At 39.3% G+C, this 15,025-nt stretch overlaps 1 protein-coding gene across 6 annotated transcripts in view; it reads left to right on the top strand.

Moving 5' to 3' along the window:
• rab3gap1 (RAB3 GTPase activating protein subunit 1) overlaps positions 1-15,025 on the top strand; it is a 52,253-nt gene that overhangs the window by 25,956 nt on the left and 11,272 nt on the right. For all 6 annotated transcript variants that reach the window (XM_069156274.1, XM_069156275.1, XM_069156273.1 and 3 more), the window contains 3 exons: positions 2,525-2,752; positions 4,199-4,295; positions 12,947-13,050. In XM_069156274.1, coding sequence (XP_069012375.1) covers positions 2,525-2,752; positions 4,199-4,295; positions 12,947-13,050 — 429 coding nt within the window. The remainder of the gene's footprint in view (positions 1-2,524; positions 2,753-4,198; positions 4,296-12,946; positions 13,051-15,025) is intronic.

Here is a 15,025-nt window from a genome sequence, read left to right as displayed (position 1 = left end):
GATGCTCGAAATGGCCGCCACGACACGGTCACACCGATCGAGGAAAACAAATTCATGATGCCGAGACACTTTTCGGTACATCTCAGTGTGATACACAAGTCCAACAAATTTGGTGCATGGAGGTGAAACTAGGTGCCGGAGCGGCAGTTTAGGGGGTGCTGGCGAGCCGTTTGGCCACGCCCACTCGCAAAACACATCAGATGTACCATGCCGGATGTATGTGACACGTTTCATGAGGTTTCAGGCATCCTTTGACCTTAAACATCAACTTCCTGTGTCACGGCGAGACATCAAACTTTGCCGCAATTGTCTTGATAGTAATATTATCAAGACAAACTCATAATATGCAAGACAATCCTTAACACAAGCATAATTTCCTTGTTTTAATGGATGGCTAAATTGAACCTTGAACATGTGAGTGGCACTCCATCATCATAACTTTAGAAGACAAAGGCATCATATGCTATATATACTCTTGACTTTGCTATGAGGCGTGCTTTCAGTTTCAGATTGTCTCAAATTCATCATGTTTACATGATTTTTTTCATATCGAAAGGAAAGCCGAGTTTTTGAAAGCTATTTCAGCATGACTTTTCGTAATGTAGATTTGTCAAAATGGTAGTACATAACAAAGCCTGACTGCTGGAAAAGCTGTGTTTTGTGGTGCAAAATGGGATTAGTGATTGGTATACAACCCCGTTTCCCAAAAAGTTGGGACACCGTGTAAAATGTAAATATAAACAGAATGCATTGATTTGAATGAGGCAATTATTGTACAGCAGAGAAATAGTACAAATCAGGTCCTCACAGATGCCTCCAGGGGTGCTATGCTTGACAACACATCCATGATAGTGACAGGAAAGGTCTGGCCAATTTTTCCCTAATGGTCACAATTTTATTAGTAAAGAAGTTGATGAATTCATTTTTACTGAGAGCTAAAGGAATTGGAGGGTTGCAACAGGCTTTCATCTCCTCAGCATAGCTGTAGTGATAGCAGTGAAGGGCCCCGGAGGATAAATCTTTGATAAGACTTTGGTGATCATTGGATTTCTCTTCTCAGGGCATCATACATAATTTTTTTTTTTTTACTTAACCTATAAAATATCTTATTATCTATTAGATGTATTGACTCAGGTACTTTCGATCGACTTTGTCAATTATCGTCACGACGACGCCCATTGACAAAGTCGATCGAAAGTTTCAATATATCATCAACTACATGTTTAGGTTATTGTGACCCGACTTGATGTTTGGAGAAGGTAGGTTCATGTACATAAGATTTAAAGCAACTCGTAGTTTCATGGCGAGGCCCTCAAAATGGCCGCCTCTTTACGGGCACACGCATCGACGAAAACAAATTATTTCACCATTTTGAATTTAGTCGCCATTTTGGGCGATTCTTACACGTCCTTTGTCGAACTCCTCCTAGGGATTTTGTCGCACCGACTTGAATTTAGTTTCTATAGATAGATATATCTATCTATAGAAACTAAATTATACAGATAGATATATCTATTCTTACACGTCCTTACACGACGAAGGACGTGTAAGAATCGCTCAAAATGGCGACTAAATTCAAAATGGTGGACTTCCTGTTGAGTTGACGTAATAGTGCAATGTAACTTTTTTATGCGTCTAGGTGTGATACACGTGTCCACCAGATTTTGTGAATTTAGGTAAATGTGGCCGCCGGGGCATCTCTTTAAGGGGCACTCTCGAGCCATTTGGCCACGCCCACTGGCGACTCCACTAGAATACGAAATTTTTCGACGGGAGACATGTGTATCCACTTTCATGAAGTTTTGAATATGATAAAGCCTCCAAAAAGGCAAATCACTTTTCGTAAGAAGAAGAAGAACATTTTTACGAAAAACAATAGGGCTTCGCACCATCGGTGCTCAGCAAGCAGTGATAACGGGCCTTCGCACTCCCGCGCGCCCCCTCCCCGAAGCCATTTCCCCGACGTGCAGTGCGTGAGGGACCGCGTATACTCGCTTGAAGTTGCTATTTTTGTCTCGTTTCCTGTCTCCAGCAGGGGGCGCTGGCGAGCCGTTTGGCCACGCCCACTCGCAAAACACATATCAGATGTATCGTCTCACCACGCTGGATGTATGTCACACGTTTCGTGAAGTTTGAAGCATCCCTTGACCTTAAACATCAACTTCCTGTGTCACAGCGAGCGAGCCGTTTGGCCACGCCCACTCGCAAAATACATTTCAGATGTATCATCTCACCACGCAGGATGTATGCGACACATTTCGTGAGGTTTCAAGCATCCCTTGACCTTAAACATCAACTTCACAATTACAAGGAAAGTTCTCTGAGAAGAAAATGTAATCGTGAAATCCTGATCCAAACATAGATGTCAGTCATATCTATTTTAGAGGACAGGGCCAGGATTGATTGCCGAGGGAGGTATTAATGGCGCAAGTTAATGTGGATGGTATTTATAATTTAATTATAGAAATATAATTTCAGAGACGTTAGATTTAAAATAAAACTTTTTTTCCCTCTTTCCCCACAGGCAGCCAATCCAGGCTGTGTTCTGGAGGATTTTGTGCGCTGGTATTCACCTAGGGATTATGTGGAAGAGGAGGTGGTTGATGACAAGGGTAACAGAGTGGCGAAAGGTGAACTTAGTGCCAGGATGAAGATTCCAGGCAACATGTGGGTAGAGGCCTGGGAGACAGCAAGGGTTACACCTGCACGCCGCCAGAGAAGACTTTTTGATGACACTAAGGAGGCGGAAAAGGTAATTTCTAGTTTTACTAGTTGATCAATCTACAACTGACATTAAAAATCACTGACTTGACAAGGGCAGAAAGAGCCTCCAAACTATCTCTGGGATCACTCATTTTAGATGTAAACACAGATCATCTGCTGACATTAACTTGTATTATTTTTTTATTTTTTTTTTGCAAATAATATACTGAAGGAGAAATAATTTTGTCTGGAGTGCAACAGTTGCATAATGAGTACTTGTTAAGACATTAGCTGGGATTGAATTCAATACCACTTCTGACGTGGCAACGGAAAAATATGCACTATTAATCATTGCAACAGGCATTTGCCATCATTGTAACCTTAAAAGCAGAAAAAGTCTTGATAAAATAAACTGGAATTTTTTCTTTACCACACCAGGAAGAATTAGCTTTGGGGAGTCATTTATTGGATTTTGATTCTAAACAGTGCATCTTCAGCCACTGTCATTACCAATGGACAAACTTCACAAAGATGCACACTGCACAGGGGGCTAGGCAAGGATTCCCACTCTCCTTCTATGCAACATTTTTACTGAACTTCTGGCAGCGTCAGAGCATCTACATAAAAAAACACATTCAAAGATCAGTACTGAATGCGGTTAATATATTGCTATTCCTACAAAACCCACACTCATCTCTTCAATAGGCAATTAAGCGTATTGGATATATTCTCTAATACCTCTGACTACTACATTGACTGGAACAGATCTTCCATCCTTCCATTAGGTAATAATAGTTAGGATGTGGCAGGCCATACACCATCTTTAGTGTCAAAGTTTTTGCCAAATTTGAAGAATTAAAGAATTCTTAAGATGTTTCATTCATGAGCCTAGGACAGATGGATGGACAGATAACCCAAAAACATATTGCATAAAACACAGTGTATGTGATTACAAAGAATAGAGGATAGTGGATTGTTGAGGCAGTCTCTATTTCTCTCTCTCTCTCTCTCTCTCTCTCGCTCTCTCTCTCCTTACAAAATAACAAACTAGTTTTCTTATATATAGTATGACTTTATCAGGAAATATCCTACCATTTGCTGACAAGCTGAAGTTTCTGAAAAGAGCTACTTTTTTCTGGGCTGAGGATTATCCCGTCACACCAAGAACTAGGCAAACACCCGAACATCTTCTTTGTACAATTATCCAATCAGCTTTCTTTAGTATTGGCAAGGGATATAACAAGTCTCTTCTCAGTTTTTTTTTTTTTTTATAGTTAATGTTATCTCAAAGCCAAAGCTGAACTAAATTTAAATACTTTGCCTGGGTGGATAAACCTTAAAAAGAAAGACTGCCCTTCATCAAGTATCTTTCTGATATTCAGCAAGATATGTTGGCCTGCACAGACATTGAATGTATACCTGAAAGAGTATTAATAAGCAAATAGAAACCACATTAATGGGAAAATCTAAAGCTGGGTGTTGACTGTCTTTTTAGGTTCTGCACTATTTGGTAATGCAGAGACCTGCAGACCTGGCCCGCCATCTTCTGCCCTGTATGATCCATGCTGCTATTCTGAAGTTGAAGGAGGAAGGTGAGTCAACATTGCTCTGTCAAAAGTTTTCTCAGTAATAATAAACAATATTATCAAGACAAACTCATAATATGTAAGACAATCCTTAACACAAGTATAATTTCCTTGTTTTAATAGATGGCTAAATTGAACCTTGAACATGGTGGCACTCCACCATCATAACTTTAGAAGACAAAGGCATCATATGCTATACAATGGGTACGGAAAGTATTCAGACCCCTTTAAATTTTTCACTCTTTGTTTCATTGCAGCCATTTGCTAAAATCAAAAAAGTTCATTTTATTTCTCATTCATGTACACTCAGCACCCCATCTTGACAGAAAAAAACAGAAATGTAGAAATTTGTGCAAATTTATTAAAAAAGAAAAACTGAAATATCACATGGTCATAAGTATTCAGACCCTTTGCTCAGAATTGAGTAGAAGCACCCTTTTGAGCTAGTACAGCCATGAGTCTTCTTGGGAATGATGCAACAAGCTTTTCACACCTGGATTTGGGGATCCTCTGCCATTCTTCCTTGCAGATCCTCTCCAGTTCCGTCAGGTTGGATGGTGAACATGGACAGCCATTTTCAGGTCTCTCCAGAGATGCTCAATTGGGTTTAGGTCAGGGCTCTGGCTGGGCCAGTCAAGAATGGTCACAGAGTTGTTCCGAAGCCACTCCTTTGTCATTTTAGCTGTGTGCTTAGGGTCATTGTCTTGTTGGAAGGTGAACCTTTGGCCCAGTCTGAGGTCCAGAGCACTCTGGAAGAGATTTTCTTCCAGGATATCTCTGTACTTGGCCGCATTCATCTTTCCTTCAATTGCAACCAGTCGTCCTGTCCCTGCAGCTGAAAAAAAAAAACCATAGCATGATGCTGCCACCACCATGTTTCACTGTTGGGATTGTATTGGGCAGGTGATGAGTAGTGCCTGGTTTTCTCCACACATACCGCTTAGAATTAACGCCAAAAAGTTCAATCTTGGTCTCATCAGACCAGAGAATCTTATTTCTCATAGTCTGGGAGTCCTTCATGTGTTTTTTGGCAAACTCTATGCGGGCTTTCATATGTCTTGCACTGAGGAGAGGCTTCCGTTGAGCCACTCTGCCATAAAGCCCCGACTGGTGGAGGGCTGCAGTGATAGTTGACTTTGTGGAACTTTCTCCCATCTCCCTACTGCATCTCTGGAGCTCAGCCACAGTGATCTTTGGGTTCTTCTTTACCTCTCTCACCAAGGCTCTTCTCCCATGATTGCTCAGTTTGGCTGGACGGCCAGGTCTAGGAAGAGTTCTGGTCGTCCCAAACTTCTTCCATTTAAGGATTATGGAGGCCACTGTGCTCTTAGGAACCTTGAGTGCTGCAGAAATTATTTTGTAACCTTGGCCAGATCTGTGCCTTGCCACAATTCTGTCTCTGAGCTCCTTGGACAGTTCCTTCGACCTCATGATTCTCATTTGCTCTGACATGCACTGTGAGCTGTAAGGTCTTATATAGACAGGTGTGTGCCTTTCCTAATCAAGTCCAATCAGTTTAATTAAACACAGTTGGACTCCAATGAAGGAGTAGAACCATCTCAAGGAGGATCAGAAGAAATGGACAGCATGTGAGTTAAATATGAGTGTCACAGCAAAGGGTCTGAATACTTATGACCATGTGATATTTCAGTTTTTCTTTTTTAATAAATTTGCACAAATTTCTACATTTCTGTTTTTTTCTGTCAAGATGGGGTGCTGAGTATACATTAATGAGAAATAAAATGAACTTTTTTGATTTTAGCAAATGGCTGCAATGAAACAAAGAGTGAAAAATTTAAAGGGGTCTGAATACTTTCCGTACCCACTGTATATACTCTTTTGACTTTGCTATGAGACATGCTTTCAGTTTCAGATTGTCTCAAATTCATCATGTTTACATGATTTTTTTTTTCAATATCAAAAGGAAAGCCGAGTTTTTGAAAGCTATTTCAGCATGACTTTTCGTAATGTAGATTTGTCAAAATGGTAGTACATAACAAAGCCTGACTGCTGGAAAAGCTGTGTTGTGTGGTGCAAAATGGGATTAGTGATTGGTATACAACCCCGTTTCCCAAAAAATTGGGACACCGTGTAAAATGTAAATATAAACAGAATGCATTGATTTGAATGAGGCAATTATTGTACAGCAGAGAAATAGTACAAATCAGGTCCTCACAGATGTCTCCAGTGGTGCTATGCTTGACAACACATCCATGATAGTGACAGGAAAGGTCTGGCCAATTTTTCCCTAATGGTCACAATTTTATTATTAAAGAAGTTGATGAATTCATTTTTACTGAGAGCTAAAGGAATTGGAGGGTTGCAACAGGCTTTCATCCCCTCAGCATAGCTGTCGTGATAACAGTGAAGGGCCCCGGAGGATAAATCCTCCTGACTTTGGTGATCATTGGATTTCTCTTCTCAGGGCATTATACAGAATTTTTTTTTTTTTTTTACTTAACCTATAAAATATCTCCTCATCTATTAGATGTATTGACTCAGGTAAAGAAATTCCTGCTGGTTTCTAGAAGATGAATCTAGTAGCGATATAAAGCCACAATTATCAATATTTTTCACTTGCTAAGACTCGGGGCACCACTTTCCACAAGACAAAAAAGTATAAAATTTTTGTACATAAGCAGGATCTGTCAAAAAATTTAAACGTAATTCCTCCATAAAAGGCACCTCCTTTTGATGTGGGTTTCCAGGGAATAAACAAAACACAGATGGATCTATAAAAGGATATTGAATAATATTAACACCAAAAATAAATTCTATGAATATTTATTTTTGACATGGATTATTGTTTATCAGAGCTAACAAGCGTGATTGTGGGGGGCAAATAATTAGGTTAGGCTATGAAAAATGTATCCGATTCACGATGTAATAATAGATTAAGGGTTTAGGAATTTGATCAATTAGCTGTCAAACATCAACCCAATTGATTAGAGCAGACTCTGTTGGCCTACTTGTGATGATTCACACACAATGACAGGAGCGTCTCTCTTGCGGCGCAGGACAGACTGCTGTTTCCAAGTCGTCTGCGGTTTGTGGAGACAAACGACGGGATTCCTCCAGTCGTTTGACGCCGGAGTCTGTGGCTCAGTGGCACAAGATGCAATAGTAGTCTCTCTGGAAGTCTCTCAGGCAATCAGCATAGAGCAGGGCTGGTAGGGCATCTACTGTGCAGCAGGCAGGCGAGGTGGAAATGTCTTCTCATATTGCTCCTGGTGGGTTGATGAATGACTCTGGGTTACTTTTGGAAGAAGGTTTGCTGTAGGTCTCTTTACTCAAATATGGAATGTGGAGAAAGTTGGAGAGGCGAACCCTCAGTTTGAGGTGGAAGACTGTTGATTTGGCCTGGTGGGTTTTATGGCATGGGAGCTTTGGGAAGTTTTATCTGTAAACCAGTGGCGTCCTGTGTTGTAAGTTTGTGTGACCTCAGGATGACCTGATGCTCGGTATACCCTGCAGAAGATATCTCACTTCAACTTTAATGACTTTGATGATTCTTTGTCTTTTTCTCTGGCCACCTCTGGAGAACGGTATTGTTAAGATTTTAGCAGTACTGCTGCTCTTACTGGTACTGCTTATTGATCCTCTACTCAAACGGAACTCTTGTCAGTTCTTATTGTTATTGATTTATTTATTTTAAATAAGAACAGAATTAATGTTGCTCTATTTTCTCTTGTGCTTTATATGGATTAACATTTGTGAGCATTATTTTGAACAAATAACTATTATTGACTATAATGTGATTATTGAAACGTAGATTAATATTTTTGTACTTTAAAAGAAAATGCAGTGTTTGAAATAAATCAATGTTATAGACTTAGCAGGTAATATTAACAGTATATTCCATTTCGTTATAATGGCTATTCATACATCCTGTATCTTGCTATTCAGAACGTCCATGATTTGATATAATACCTGCATATTGTTTTTATATTAGTTTTAAATCAAGTAAAGAAAGACTACATCTAATGATTTAAAAAAACAAAAACAAAATTAAACATGTATCTCACCATAGAATGCTGCCAGTAGAGATATCTTTTCATCATTGTTTAGAGGAGATTATTTAGAATCTAGCAATATCAGAAACATGATGGTTTGATACTCTAGTCGGAAATACATGTCATTGTTTTATTTACTGAAGTCTTGCATCCGTCTTGTGATCATAACTTTGAAGTCGGTACTATAAAAAGCAACAACATTGTTTTTTGAATTTTATTTCTTCTTTTTATGAGCATACGATGCCTTAATTTCCCAGTGGCAGTGGAGATTGACAGGAAATGAGAATGAAATGTCCAGAAGGTCCAGCTGGCTGGGACCCAAACCGGGGACTCATTGCTTCGGGCATATGTGTCCATGTGATAAGCGACCTACCCACTCAACTATTGGGTTAGCCTGCAAGCGTTATTTCATATTTATTTTTCATGAAGTGGGATATAATGTCAGCCCTATGTCTGAGACAATGGAGAAATTTGCCATGATTTAAAAAAAATGGATGACTTGACACTGCTTTGTCGCACAGAGCAGTAGACAGTTGTTCATCACAAAAAGTGTATTCTGCTGTTTATTTTGATACCTGGTACGGTGTGAAGACTTCATGACTCAGTCGAGGCAGATGGCCACCTACGTCCTATGTCCAGCCAAGATTCCTTCTGACAGTCAAACAACACCATCAAAATTTCCAAACAACTTTTTACTGTCTTCATGAGTCAGAATGACAGAATAAGGCCAACATTTTCATTATTAGATTTTTGCCTATAAGCCCCTCTGATTTATGGACGGATGGACAGACAGACAAATTGATAGATAGACAGATGGATAAATTGATAGATAGACAGACTGACTGAGAGACTTATTTATTTTATTAATTTATTTATTCATCCTGTAAGGGAAATTCATATATCTTGTAGCTCACGCATATAGATCAAGGCTTAAAAGAGAGTATAATATAATAAACAACCAATAAAAGTCAGTCAGTAGTAATAGAGGTTTTAAAAAACTTAAATCAATCCATCTATAAATAACTACATAAATAAGGTCTGAGCCATCTTTTTTGTCCAGCTTGTCCATCTGCCTAGTGTTCTTGTGAGCCATGCTGCCATCCCAGCATACTGCAGCATATAAAAGGACACCCACCACCACTGACTGCATAGCATTTCCCTGCTGACCAGTCCAGTTTGTTATCCAGATGCACACCTAAGAATTTACAGGTACCACCTCAAATTTCCTCCCCTTACATTAACCAAACTGATTAATCAGTAAATACTTAGGCCGTGTCATCTCAGTGAATATTTCATGGTAGCATAAAGCAGTAACACTAGACACTATTGGGAGGAAAAACAACACTTTCATTCATAGTGAATAAGATGCTTACATACTTACAGAAATGCAGGGATTATGTTCTGTGGGTTAAACTGAATTGCCAGGCTCTTTGACTGCTATTTTATCAGTACCTCTTCTAGCAGGCAGAAGCTGAAAGAGACACAAAGTGAGAAAATGAGTTGTGAGTGTGGTGAAGAATTCTGCGAGGATATGACATTAAATGGCAAATAATTCAGCTTCACTTATCACCTATGGCACTTTGGAATAAGGAAACATCAGGTAAAGTTGACAAATACTTGCAGCCAAAGACAGAGAATGTAGCCTAAATAGAAATATAAAATCTTATTCTGAAAAGAATGATTCTGCTGATATCATAATTCAACAGTGATGATATCCACCAGGAATAGGATGTTAACGTATTTAAAAAAGGCTCCAGCAGGTCTTGGGGTCAGTGCTTGAATGGTGAGGGGCCTTGCTTTTTGTTTCATCTGCAGATCTTCTTCCCTTCGCTGGCCATTACCTTACTTGAATTTGTGGAATGAACTGCTCCAATGGTGGCCCATTGCATTGCAGAAAAAAACATATTAGACAGTCTTCTTTTAGGCAGAGAGTTCCTTTTGACTGTAAGAATGTCATTCGTGCTACTGAAGGCTTGCTTACATTCACAGGTAGGCACCACAATGGTGTGGACAGCTTAAAGTAGAGGCTCCATGTCAGCTGGGGTCTGGGATGCCCTCAGGTCCTTGTATTCACGAAATTTCTTCTCTATACTTTTAGTGTGTTATACAAACGAAGCACCTGTGCATCACCACGCTGTATGTCCAGTTTCCCCTCTATGTGAGGAGCTTTCTTGTGTGCTGACATGAGGACATTGTTGGAGCCGTCCTGGATTTCATATTATTTCAAATTATGAAATGCTGCAAAAGAACTGTTCTGCATTGATCTTGACTATATTTGAATTATCATGCAGGGCTACATTTCTGAAAGATTTCTCTGTCTTTCAACTTGAAGAACAGTTTTTGTGGAGGGGCCGGGTGTTGGAACCATGGTCTCAAAGACCCGAATCTTTCGAGCCAGCAGCTTCTCCGCTTCAAGCAGCATTGTTCCTCTGTTTTGGAGCATCCTGCATAAATCACTCAGTTCTTTTAGGGCATCATGCATTACTCCAAGATTCAAAACAAAGTGCACGCAGGTGAGAACATCATGAAGTCTCTTGTATTTTGATCTTGCTGTTGAATCCCTGGTAACATCACTGGCAGCACTAGAAAAGTGGACCTGAAGTCTCTCTGTAGCTCTCCCAAACAGCTTTGACAATTCCCCCACTTGAAGCCACCCAGCAGATTGACAAGACAGGTCCTATGACAAGAAGATGCTGCTCAACACTCAAAGAGGGTGTGACGGCATGATTGACAGCTGCTGTTTGTCGGGTAGTTGCAGAGGAACCTCGATAATGTAGCGTTAACCCTGTTATTTCTGGTTTTACTTTTTTAAAGTGACAGGCAGATGAGATGCCTCGCCCACCTTTATATAAAGTCTATGGTGGAACAGTACAGTGGTGTGAAAAAGTGTTTGCCCCCTTCCTGATTTCTTATTTTTTTGCATGTTTGTCACACTTAAATGTTTCAGATCATCAAACAAATTTCAATATTAGTCAAAGATAACAAGTAAATACAAAATGCAGTTTTTAAATGAAGGTTTTTATTATTAAGGGAGAAAAAAAATCCAAACCCACATGGCCCTGTGTAAAAAAGTGTTTGCCCCCTAAACCTAATAACTGGTTGGGCCACCTTTTGCAGCAACAACTGCAATCAAGCGTTTGCGATAACTTGCAATGAGTCTTTTCCAGTTGTGGAGGAATTTTGGCCCACTCATCTTTGCAGAGTTGTTGTAATTCAGCCACATTGGAGGGTTTTCGAGCACGAACCGCCTTTTTAAGGTCATGCTACAGCATCTCAATAGGATTCAGGTCAGGACTTTGACTAGGCCACTCCAAAGTCTTCATTTTGTTTTTCTTCAGCCATTCAGAGGTGGACTTGCTGGTGTGTTTTGGATCATTGTCCTGCTGCAGAACCCAAGTTCACTTCAGCTTGAGGTCACGAACAGATGGCCGGACATTCTCCTTCAGGATTTTTTGGTAGACAGTAGAGTTCATGGTTCCATTTATCACAGCAAGTCTTCCAGGTCCTGAAGCAGCAAAACAGCCCCAGACCGTCACACTACCACCACCATATTTTACTGTTGGTATGATGTTCTTTTTCTGAAATGCGGTGTTACTTTTACGCCAGATGTAATGGGACACACACCTTCCAAAAAGTCCAACTTTTGTCTCCTTAGTCCACAGAGTATTTTCCCAAAAGTCTTGGGGATCATCAAGATGTTTTCTGGCAAAAATGAGACGAGCCTTAATGTTCTTTTTGCTCAGCGGTGGTTTTGGTCTTGGAACTCTGCCATGCAGGCCATTTTTACCCAGTCTCTTTTTTATTTCATGGAGTCATGAAGACTGACCTTAACTGAGGCAAGTGAGGCCTGCAGTTCTTTGGATGTTGTCATGGGGTCTTTTGTGACCTCTCGGATGAGTCGTCACTGCGCTCTTGGGGTAATTTTGGTCGGCCGGCCGCTCCTGGGAAGGTTCACCACTGTTCCATGTTTTCGCCATTTGTGGATAATGGCTCTCACTGTGGTTCGCTGGAGTCCCAAAGCTTTAGAAATGGCTTTAGAACCTTTTCCAGACTGATAGATCTCAATTACTTTCTTTCTCATTTGTTCCTGAATTTCTTTGGATCTCGACATGATGTCTAGCTTTTGAGGATCTTTTGGTCTACTTCACTTTGTCAGGCAGGTCCTATTTAAGTGATTCCTTGATTGAGAACAGGTGTGGCAGTAATCAGGCCTGGGTGTGGCTAGAGGAATTGAACTCAGGTGTGATAAACCACAGTTAAGTTATGTTTTAACAGGAGGGGGCAAACACTTTTTCACACAGGGCCATGTGGGTTTGGATTTTTTTTTTCTCCCTTAATAATAAAAACCTTCATTTAAAAACTGCATTTTGTGTTTACTTCTGTTATCTTTGACTAATATTGAAATTTGTTTGATGATCTGAAACATTTAAGTGTGACAGACATGCAAAAAAATTGGAAATCGGGAAGGGGGCAAACACTTTTTCACACCACTGTATGTGGTTGAAACAGCAATTTTGGGGTATAATTCATTGGCTGATCATTCCATGTTCGTCATCCTTTGATGACTTCTTTTCTATTACTCTTGCATCTTTCGTCATTGTTTTTATGTCTTCTTTTTCGCCGTCTCTTCTTCCCCGTCCACAGAGTCAGAAGAAGACATTCCATCAGTCAAAAAAACCATTCAACAAGCTACGTCTCAAGCCAACAAGCTTCTGCATCCGGCCAACCATGACTACAAGAAGTTAGAGGTTAGTGACAAATGGGCTGGAAATTCTACAAACAAATTGGTAGAAAATAGAATTAGGTTCATCAGTAAACCTTAGGATTAATTTTGTTCTTGTTTCACTTAAATGTGTACATAAATTATTCTTACTTTTGTTCATAGTTTTTCTGAATACTTTTTATTGAATGTGTATTTCAAGTAATTGGCATACGAAGACAATCAATTAATAGGAACGTAATGACCTACAACCTGAACTTTTAAGAAGGCTTTGGTCTTGGGCTGCCTGGTCTCCAGTGTATTTTCCAAACCAGTACTATTCAAATACACATAAATAAAGGGAAACATCAAGATAGAAGACCTCTGTGTCTTCAATCTTTATATTTTCTTTCTTGGTTATTCATAATGAGTGTGCTGTATGTGATCTCTCTACAAATAAGTATGATTTTTTTTTTTTTTTTTTTTTTTTTTTTTTTTTAACCTTCAAAAGGATGTTATCACAATATTTTTTCAACATTTGTTACCGAATACAATACCTGAATTGAGCTTGTAAGCTAGCCTACAGCCTGTATGTTTAACTCAGTAGCGTTTTAGTATTTTTGTGCATAAACACAGTTCCTCTCCCATTGGTTCTTTTCCAGCACAGACACAGCTTCAGAATATTCCTTTATTTGATATTCTGTACAGACCCACAACTGAAATACAAAATACTGTGCGTTCTTCTAACTTGCTCAACTCCACAGTTCAGTTTCACCAACACTAAAATTTCTTCTCCAAAACAAATGGGTGCCGCCGGCCTGCATGCCCGCCTGTCTCAGCAGGGGTGTCCAGGGCTCTGGAATGTTCCTGCAAAAAAAGAAGAGACCAATCAATCGCCTGTTCTCACAACTAATTGGTTAACTGGCAACAGGTCAGTCACATAATTGGGTATAAAAATAGACTCCCAGCGCGGCAGAGTCTCTCAGCAGTGAAGATGTGGTAGGGTTCATCACAGACTGCATGAGGAAAATAGTGCAACAATTGATGATTTCATTATCTACGGTGCATAATATCATTAAAACATTGAGATTCCAGAGAAATCTCAGTCGACAGTTGAAAAATATTTTTGGGAAAAATATTCTTCAATACACACAAAATATTTGGTATTGTATGTAAATGTTAAAAAAACACATGAATTGGGTTCACAAATGTATTTCTAATGATACTGTTTTAAATATACATAATAAAAATCCACATATAGCCATTATATATTTGTATTAATATAAGAATTTGCAATTTTTTATCATAAACATATTCAGTATGACTTACACTCAACAGTGCACCTGAATGAATTCTGTGTAGACAAACTGACGGAACACTGCTGCTGCTTTGCTAAACGTGCTGCTCACACTACTCTTTCTCTGCAGACACAGGGTCACATCCACTGCTGACTCGGATTGTGCAGAAACCTTTCCTGGTCATAATTGCAGACTGTGCACATGCAATGCAATGTGATCACGTTGTACCCTCAAATCTATGCTCGTGGTCAGCTAAGAAAGGAAGATGTCGAAATGGTTGCACATAATTTCCTGTTGAAAAAAAAAATGCATTTGTGAATCAAACCATGTCAGTGGAGTCTAAAAAAAAAAAAATCCTTCACGTAAATGCAGTTCACAAATGAGAAGTTGATCGTAAATGCAGCCTCATTTAGTTTGCATGCAGCCTCAATAGTTTGTATATAAATGTTAGAAAATCCAAATATGCTTTTGACAAAAATTGCAAACACATTTAGATACCCGTGTTCATGGATTACATAGATTTAAAACAATTCATATTATTGTGTACCTCAGAAATACATTTGTGAACCTTATTTTTTTTTTTTTTTTTTTTTTACATTGATACACAACGATAAATATTGTTGTTTGCATTGAAACATATTTTTTTTGGAAGGAGTCGTTTCTGTGCAAATCCCATAATACATAATTACATACATCTGTGCATTCATTGATTTTGAGACTGATCTC

Source organism: Embiotoca jacksoni, unplaced genomic scaffold, assembly GCF_022577435.1.
Source record: "Embiotoca jacksoni isolate LCO1_2020_lvr unplaced genomic scaffold, fEmbJac1.0.p SCAF_20, whole genome shotgun sequence".
Classification (NCBI taxonomy): domain Eukaryota; kingdom Metazoa; phylum Chordata; class Actinopteri; family Embiotocidae; genus Embiotoca; species Embiotoca jacksoni.
Note: the sequence above shows the minus strand (reverse complement) of the source record. Positions and strands in the feature narration are given on the sequence as shown.